The sequence below is a fragment of the Eschrichtius robustus genome, chromosome 11 (genome assembly GCF_028021215.1).
Source record: "Eschrichtius robustus isolate mEscRob2 chromosome 11, mEscRob2.pri, whole genome shotgun sequence".
Taxonomy (NCBI): domain Eukaryota; kingdom Metazoa; phylum Chordata; class Mammalia; order Artiodactyla; family Eschrichtiidae; genus Eschrichtius; species Eschrichtius robustus.
In genome coordinates, this window is record NC_090834.1 from 104,949,840 (window position 1) to 104,958,683 (window position 8,844).

Genomic DNA, 8,844 nt, shown 5'->3' on the forward strand with positions numbered 1-8,844 from the left:
AAGGTCTTTGCGGTGAGCAAAATACAAAGTTAAACAAAGCAAATGGTCTTGTGGGTCCTACAGTGAGTATGGGCTCAGCAGTTTCTTGGTCCGGAGGTTATTTGGCTTCCTCTTCATGTGCTTCCTCCAGAATTCATTAAACACACAAACAAAAACAAACAAACTACATGCAACCTGTCGTGAATGCCATAGCATTACTCCTTTCTTCTCAAGGGGAAAGGTGGTGAAAATCTGCTATTTCCATCATCATAAGTGGCACTTGTGCTTGCAGAGGACTCAAACTCCCCTATTTGGGAAGGGACCTGTGAAGCGGCTGTGACTTGCTGTCCTCAGGGGTCTCCTGCACCTGTGGGGCTGACCTACAATGAGAGCATGTACCTCAAGGACATGCCAGCTCACCTTACTGACTGTGGGAGGGGCAGGAAGAGTTGTTAACACCTGGTTTCACTGCTGCAAGGCTGCTCTCCCTCTGGAATTGCTTCAGGTAACATCCGTTCAGTGCCTCACCTTGGTCTGGCAGTCTTGACTCCTGCAGAAAAGGAGCTTAGGGTAAAAGGAGAGTCCTTGACATTCAAGTGTCTTCTAATGGTGGAATAAAATCGTTGGAGTAACCACTAGAAATCTCGTGGACCTATGACAATTTCATAGGTGCAATGTCCCACAGCTCATCTGAATGCAACCTGCATGTTTCTTGTGTCACTGAGGGGGCTTTAGGCTACTTTAGGCTTGTTCCTTGTAATTTAGTTAGTCCTTGATTTGCCACTAGATTTGTGTATGATCTTGCCAGAGCTCTGGGATTGGGATGGGATATGCGGTGATAAACTGATGTTTAAGATTTTGCATATCTGTTGGAAATGTGTTTAGAACAGAATTCCCTCGAAGAGACTGCATACCAGAGCAAATGAAGTAACACATCAACAAGTGGTGGATCTGGGTAAAGGAGTATGGGTGTTCCAGTGGAAATATCATTGCACCTTTTCTGTAAATTTGAAGTTGATTTCAAATACAAAGTTAAAAATGGTATTATTGAGGCAAACTTATTTTGTGATAAGCACACTTCTGCCTTCTGGGGAAAGAAGGGTCAGGCCATCCAGGGAGAGTACATGATATCACTGGGTCGTCAGAGTATCTGCTGGTGGAAGTTGATGTATGAGGTCAATGTGCGGTTGGATGAAGGGTCCCCAAACTCCAGGTTGTGTCTGAGATGGCACCTGGACTGGATCCCCAGAGTTATGAAATGCACAAGTAAGGCAATGCACACGATGAGAAACTGTTATGGAAAATTCCAGAGCAAACCAAGTATTTCTATTTTTTCCTTCTTTTCCCCATGTTCAAACAGAAAAGAGATTTAGACATTTGGGACCATTGAATTATGGCAACAGTTGGCAAACAGGCGATGGAAACAGTCTCTGATGCCCAATGGTCTTTCCCATGTCATGTGCCTCCCTCTGCAGCTCACAGCTGTGGCCCAAAGCCTGAGCTGCCTTAGGTGTAGGAGAGGGCCGGGAAGGTGGTCTGTGGGAGTAGTAAAGAGTGGCTACATCACTCACACGTTTCCCTGAGGAACCTCAGGGCATAAATCTCATTGGCTCAACAACGCAGAAAGGCATGGGAAGAAGGAATAAAATGGCTTTGAGGAGTTTGTAAAATACGTTGCAATGGGCTTCCCTGGTGGCGCAGTGGTTGAGAATCTGCCTGCCAATGCAGGGGACACGGGTTCGAGCCCTGGTCTGGGAAGATCCCACATGCCACGGAGTAACTAGACCCTTGAGCCACAATTACTGAGCCTGCGCGTCTGGAGCCTGTGCTCCGCAACAAGAGAGGCCACGATAGTGAGAGGCCCGCGCACCGCGATGAAGAGTGGCCCCCACTTGCCGCAACTAGAGAAAGCCCTCGCACAGAAACGAAGACCCAGCACAGCCATAAATAAAATAAATAAAAATAAATAAATATTTAAAATACGTTGCATTGGTAATTTGGGTACAAGCAGAGATGCTTGCAGCTTTGGATGAAGACCAGATATTTATTTCAATTGTTGATACTTTTTAAATACATGATGTAAAATGTTATTGATAAATGTATCTCAATAAGCTGAATGAGACTTTTTTATTTTATATATGCATGGATAATACCATTTATTGCTAAAATGAGGCAGTTTTATTCATGCGTCTCATCTTTATAGATGTAAATTCTGAAAATACTTGTCACATGAGTGTGCAGATGTGAAAAGAATGAGTTTATGGTAGTGATGTCACTAGATTCTTTGAATTCCTCTGGGCAGATGAGCTAAAAATGACATAATGAACTATCGCTCAGGATTATTCTTAATGGTTTATCAGCCATGACTAAATTAGGCCCTCCTTTGATTTTATTCAAAGCAAGGAACCAGAAATCACTTCTACAGAAAAAAATTTGTCTACCACAATATATTACTCTATATTATTCTTTTGGAGTCTAGAGAGTGTACCTGCAGAGTCAGTGCTGTGTAAGATCTGATGAAATGTAAGGCTTCTGTCTTTGTAAATTGGAACAAGAATGTGAGAGGGGAGATGGGAACTGACGACCAGTGTAACCACATGATACACATAGTGTAAAAGTATCTGCGGGCATCATGATCCAGAAGCGATGTCTTAAATGTTTCCATCTCCCCATGTAGGTATTAACTAGAGACTTAATCCCTAGAGAGTCCCCGGGATTTCAACCTCAGCCAAAAGGACATGAGCATCAGCCAAAAGTGACCAGAGCATCCTGTTGACGACATCAGTCTAAGTCCCTGTGTGTCTTGGGATAAATAATATCTACCTCCACCCAGTACCCTCCTATACCCTTAGTTCCAAGAATTAGTATTGAGGATATTAAAACCACAATAACAGTCACTTAGACATGACCAAAACAATAAATTAAGCAATCTCATCTTAACTGAGAAAAATCCCAATGGAGCCAGAGTCAAATTCTGAAGCATAGTTTGTTAGCATTTAAGATAAATAAACATTCCTCATTGGTAGAGTCATGTAGACTCAGTTTGATATCGGACTTTGGGAATGAGGTGATTTATTTTGTTTGACTTAGTATTTATATTTTTTCCTTTTGGTTACATAAGTGTAATACCTGATACTTACTGCCAGACATTGTGCTGGACATTTTTTCCTGCATTAATTCATTTATCCTAAGACTAATCCTATGAGGTAGGTAGTATTATATCACCCTTATTTTACAGATGGGGAAACTGAGGCTGGGAGGGTGAGTACCTTGCTGGTGTCCCCACGAGTAAAAAGTGTCAGAGCTGGGCTTAAACCTGAGACCAAAGTCAGGGTTCTCCCACTATTCAATAAATGAATATATTCTAATTTTGAAAGATCCAAACAGCACTTCAGAATTCAAAACAGTGTAAAACTGACCGATTCGGATTCTGACGTGGGCTGGATTAAATCTGTAGAATCATTTGGGAATAGCTGACTTCTTTAAATTTTCTAATATTTCCTTCAGGAATAAGGCATGCGCCTCTGGGTTTTTTGTTTGTTTGGTTGGTTTTTGGGGTTTTTTTTACATTCTTTTTTATATCTGTGAGTAAAGTTTCATGATTTTATCCTGAAAAAGATTTGCAAATTTCCATTTATGTATATTTCAATATATTTTCTGACAGGTCACCACCACCCCTACTGAAAGTACCACTTTGTTACTTTACCATCCACACACCATCAATGCCTGAACTAGACCTACTAGCTTCCAAACTGCAAGTTTGAGCAAGTTTCTTACCGTATGCAAGTTACTTGACTCACCTGTAAAAATGGGAAGTGTAATAGCTTATAGATTTGCAACAATGATCAAATATGATAAATTATGTTTGCACATTGTCTGGCCATAGTTAGTAACCAAAAAACTTTGCAACTCTTTTTATTACCGCTAATATTATTAGCTACAGAAGGTTTTGCTTCCCAAAGAAACTGTATGGAAGACAACAATGGTATGTTTCCAGTTATAATCAGCTCACTGTGATTTTGATGATTCAATTTTTTATTGGACATTATAGCCTCCCTCCCCCAGCCCCTGCCAACAACCATTCTACTCTCTGTTTTTATAAATTTAACTGCTGTAGAAAACTTACGTAAGTGGAGTCATACAGTATTTGTCTTTTTGTGACTGGCTTATTTCACTTAGTGCACTGTCTGTCCTCAAGTTTCATCCATTTGTAGCATGTGACACAATTTCCTTACTTTATAAGGCTGAATATGAATAATATTCCATTATATGTATCTACCACATTTTGCTTATCCATTCATCTGTCTATAGACACTTGGGTTACTTCTACCTCTCGGCAATTGTGAATAATGCTGCTATGAACACAGGAAAGCAAATATGTGTCTGAGACCCTGCTTTCAATTCATTTGCATATATACTCAGAGGTGAACTTGATTGATCATATCATAATTCTTTTTAATCTTTTGAGGGACCGCCATACTATTTTCCTTAGCGGTTGCACCATTTTACATTCCCAACAAAAATGCACAAGTGTTCCTATTTCTCCACATCTTTGCCAACACTAGGTTTTTTCTTCCTTCCTTCCTCCCTTCCCTCTTTTCATTTTTTTTTATAGTAGCCATCACAATGGGTATGAAAAACCCATGAAACTTTGACTTAAGAGCTGAAACCCAGCATGAAAGCACTGGGGCAAAAAAATCTAGATGTATCTCACCTCACCCATCCATTCTTCCACCGCTGCCCACAGAGTACAGTGGAAACTCTCCTGACTTGGCTTACCTTGTCTCTCCAGTCATAAGCCTTCCCTATTCTACCATGTGCTACTGTAAGTTTCAGAGTAACCTGGGTAGCTGATATTCCTCCAACAAACCATGTGGTTTTTGCTGTCTTGTCCTCTCTCATGCTGTGCCCTTGTGATCCCTCCTGCAAACATTCCTCCATGTCAGAATTCCACATATTCTTGAGTGCCACTCAAATATGCCCGCGTTTATAAGCAGCCTCGCTTCCCAATGCCTTTACTGGGAATTGTCTATGCCTCTCCCTGTGTTTCCATAAGCCCTCTGCTCATGGCTGCAGAGAGGACGAGACTCTGCGGGCTTCTCCACTGCTAGGACCCTGTGACTCAGAAGGTGTGATCCTCCTATTTGATTAGGAAAAGAAAAGAGGAGGCTCTTTTCATCAGATTAGAGCTTGATTTGATCTGAAATCTCTTGTGATACTTTTTCAAACATTAAGAGTAGAAAATTAGTACTTGGGGAGGTAGTCTTCTTCTTTGCACTCTTTTCTCTTGGGATACTGAAAATCACTGATTTCTTTCACAATTGTCACCAGGCTACTCACCTTTCTCCCTCGGCTGCCCAAGGGAAACCTGGCACAGCAGGCATCATTTAACACTAAAGATGTCCCCTAACCAAGCTAATGGTTTGTTCACCCATATTCATTCATTTATTCAAGGAATATGTGCTTATCCTCTTCTCTGTGCGAGGCACTATGCTCTGCAAAGATGAGCAAAACCAGGCACTGACATCCAGGAGGGCTCGCATCCATTAACTGATTATACATTTGTGAAACTACCACCTCAGTTTTTGCTACAAAGGGGAGGTGCGTGGTGTCAGTAAAGCCTATAAACAGGACTTTGACCAAGTCATTGGAGACTGTGACACTGGTGGATGACATCAGCCTTGAGTGAGGAAGGAAGGGCTGGAAGCCAGACCTTACCACCTGCCACGTGTCTATATGGGCAGGACAAGCAGAGCTCTCCAGGTACAAATAACCCTGGGCTCCCCAAGCTCCTGAGTCCAGCTCCTAATTGCTTATTTTTCACTAAGGCTGAAAACTCAAAGCAAAATAAACCATGAGGCTGTCCCTGCCTGTCCTGCTGGTCACTCTGGCCCTTTGCTGCTACGAGGGTGAGTATCCTTTCTAATCCGCCCAGCACCAGCCCTGTTGAGGACCTTTCTCTAGGTATTTTCACTAAGTGAATTTATTTGGGGCGAGGTGTGAACAGATCAGAATCCAAACCTCTTCCTTTACTTGACTTCGAGTCCCCAGAAGCCCGGGCCCCATTTGATCAATTCCCAATATATTCTAGAACTTTTACCAAAAAAGTCATTGCAGGCAAATTTTAAGAGTTTTCCACCCAAAGCCTCACTCTTTGTCTGTGATCTGTGTTTCAGAAGCAGCGTGACATAAGATTTGGATGTGAATCACAGCTCTGCCACTTACCAGTGCTTTGACCTTGAACAAAATGCTTAATCTCTCCAAGTCGCCTCTTATCATTGGGTTTTCCAGTGCCCACCAAGAGTAGTTTATGACAATGGAGTGGGATTAAGTGTGTCAAGAGTCCAGCTCTAGGTAACAAGCAGGTATCTAGTAGTTATCACATGTTCTCCTTCCTAGAGTTTCTTAGGTGACAGTTGAGTACACAGCCTTTTTAAGTCATAGATTCAGACTCAGAAAATGTTACAGCTGGAAAGGTTTGGGGAGAGTTTTCAGTTCAAGAAGAGCCAGTGTTCTCTGAATCTCTGAATACTAGATCTTCAAATGGAGTCTGAGAATAAGGAGAATTCTATATATCTGCAAATACTACTAGTTTCCCAGGAGTCCTACCAGTAATGGTAGTAGAACTAGTACAATCATTAGAGCCACAAACTTTATTTTTCTACAGTTAATTCCAGCCATGTGTTCATTAATACTTTTGCACACCTTCAAGCCCTCAATACTGATGCCAGTCTCTTTGAGTGTTTCTCTTTTATCCGACTTTCTAAATGTCCTTCTCTTTCCCTGCGTTGTCCTTTCAAATTCTCTGCATAGTTTGATGTCTGACCAGGGGTCAGATCAGAGCCTGGTAGAGTGCATCCCAGGCTGCCAGGTGGTTGCCAAGACTTGGGGGGGATGGAGAATCCAGACCAAGAAAAGTGATTACTTCCGGTCTCAGCACCGTTCCAGTGGGGTCAGGAATTAGCTCCAGTTCCCACCTCTCACCTTCTCTAGGAACTCTGTACCTCACTGCAGAACAAAAGAACCAATCATAACTTTGTGGATAAGCTTCAAATGTGTTCAAATTGATCAGATTTTTGCTTTTTTAGCTATGTCTGCATCCAATGATACAATCCTATTCTTTAATTTAGTCTCAAAAAAGCATCTGCCAACATATAGTTTACTTACTCTTCTCCGGATTTATTCTCCTTTCTCTGCTCTCTGGTAAGATCTGACTCTACCATTCACTTGAAAACTCGATTACTGTAATCTTCTCTTCCCCAATATCCAAGACAAAATAAGGTGTCACTCAACTGACAGGCAAAACTTAATTTTTTGAAATCTAGGGAAAGTGAATTTCAGCAAACCAAGAGAGCCTTGGAAAGTAGTGGGTATACTTTAAAAAGGAAGAAAACTGAACTCGGGATCGGGAAAGTGATTTCTAGTCCTGGCTCAGCTGCTTGCTCTGGAGTCTTGAGGAAGTCACAACCTTAGGGTCTTGCACTGCCATTGGCACAATTACGGGATGAGATGGTAAAACTCCTGGGGTTCCTGTCTAGTTCTAGTTCAGGGAACCATGGGGAAAAAAGTGACTTTCCCTGCGTCATTTCTCTTTTTTCTTCTGCTCCAGGCAATGCGTTCGTCTGTTCATCCCTCATTGATGATCTGACAGGCTTTTTCTGGAAACCTGATGAAGTATACAAGGCAAAACTTCAGAAATACAATGCACCTCCAGAAGCTGTTGAGGCCAAGATGGAAGTGAAGAAATGCGTGAATCAGTTCTCCTTTGTAAACAAACTGCTACTTACAAAAACACTGGTAATTTCTTTCTTCTTTCTGCACAAAGGATTCTGTTCAGCTGTACATCCCGGGAAGGGGTCAGTGTGCTGCTCTAAGGGGGGGCACCTGCCTCGCTGCTCACTTCTGATAGAATGATTACATCCCACCTGCTGAGCTTTCCTAAGGAAGGTTGCACAGAGCATCTGGGCATGTTCTTCCTTCTGGGGTCACCTCCCTGGGCGCCAGGTTCTCCAGAGTGTCCTACGGGGGAGGACATGTGCTGTCAGGTTGAATTTCCACAACATGAGACTGGGAATCTCCTGAGAGCAGTGCTTGCCGATTCTCCTCTCACCCCTGTCCCCATCTCATAACTCTGTGTCCCCTTTGGTGTGAACATGTAGAGTTCCTGGGACATCCGAGAAAAGAATGGCTGAACTGCTCTGTCCAAACTGCATTCTCCTCCTTCCATTGGAAACCTGAGTCCCGCTCTTGGATGACCACTTCAGGGTTTATTTGCTTGTCTATGGAAAGGATTCTTTCCTGACCTGCAAAGTTTTTTTGTGATTGTACCAGGTGTATATCGTTTACCATACAGCCTGGGTTCCTGCCTTGGGCCCTTCCGTTTCCCTTTTGCTGGTTGAAATTTCATTGACAACTTAGTTGTGAATGAGAGTCTGTGTTAATGTGTCATCTCCAGCAGCAGCAAGAATGACCCCCCTTTTCTTTCTTTCTTTTTCTATTTCAGGGGAAAGTACTGGTGAACTGTGGTTTCACAGATGTGAAATGTTTTCTATCCTTCGTCTTGGGTTGATCACCTGATCATCCCTGGAAAATGTAAAGGTTTCAACATCTTGCTCAATAAATGACTTGCCCTGCACTTCTCTATTTGTCTTGATTATCCAACAGTCTCTGGCTTTGGGTTGGGGTGGTTTTCATCATGAAGCAACCATTGGGTGTCGTCACTAGTTAATTTTAGCGACCCAATGTCCAGTTAGCCGCAGCAACCTGAGGTGTAGGGCTCCCAAGAAGAAATATTTGGTCATGAATCATCCTGCATTTCTTTACAGGTTTCCCATTCATGTTGTCATGACGGAAGGATGGTTAATG

General features: G+C 42.5%; 1 protein-coding gene across 1 annotated transcript; it reads left to right on the forward strand.

Moving 5' to 3' along the window:
• Positions 1 to 5,814: 5,814 nt before the first annotated feature.
• On the forward strand, positions 5,815 to 8,548 carry LOC137772297 (secretoglobin family 1D member-like). Its single transcript, XM_068556154.1, has 3 exons — positions 5,815 to 5,888; positions 7,589 to 7,776; positions 8,483 to 8,548. Exons 1-3 carry the CDS (start codon positions 5,834 to 5,836, stop codon positions 8,546 to 8,548), a joined length of 309 nt encoding a protein of 102 aa, XP_068412255.1. The 5' UTR covers positions 5,815 to 5,833.
• The last annotated feature ends 296 nt before the right edge of the window (positions 8,549 to 8,844 follow it).

Coding starts and splice junctions, on each gene's coding strand:
- LOC137772297 (XM_068556154.1), top strand. CDS start 5,834: ATGAGGCTGTCCCTGCCTGTCCTGCTGGTCACTCTGGCCCTTTGCTGC. Junction 5,889..7,588: donor GGCCCTTTGCTGCTACGAGG/GTGAGTATCCTT, acceptor CTTCTGCTCCAG/GCAATGCGTTCGTCTGTTCA. Junction 7,777..8,482: donor TGCTACTTACAAAAACACTG/GTAATTTCTTTC, acceptor TTTCTATTTCAG/GGGAAAGTACTGGTGAACTG.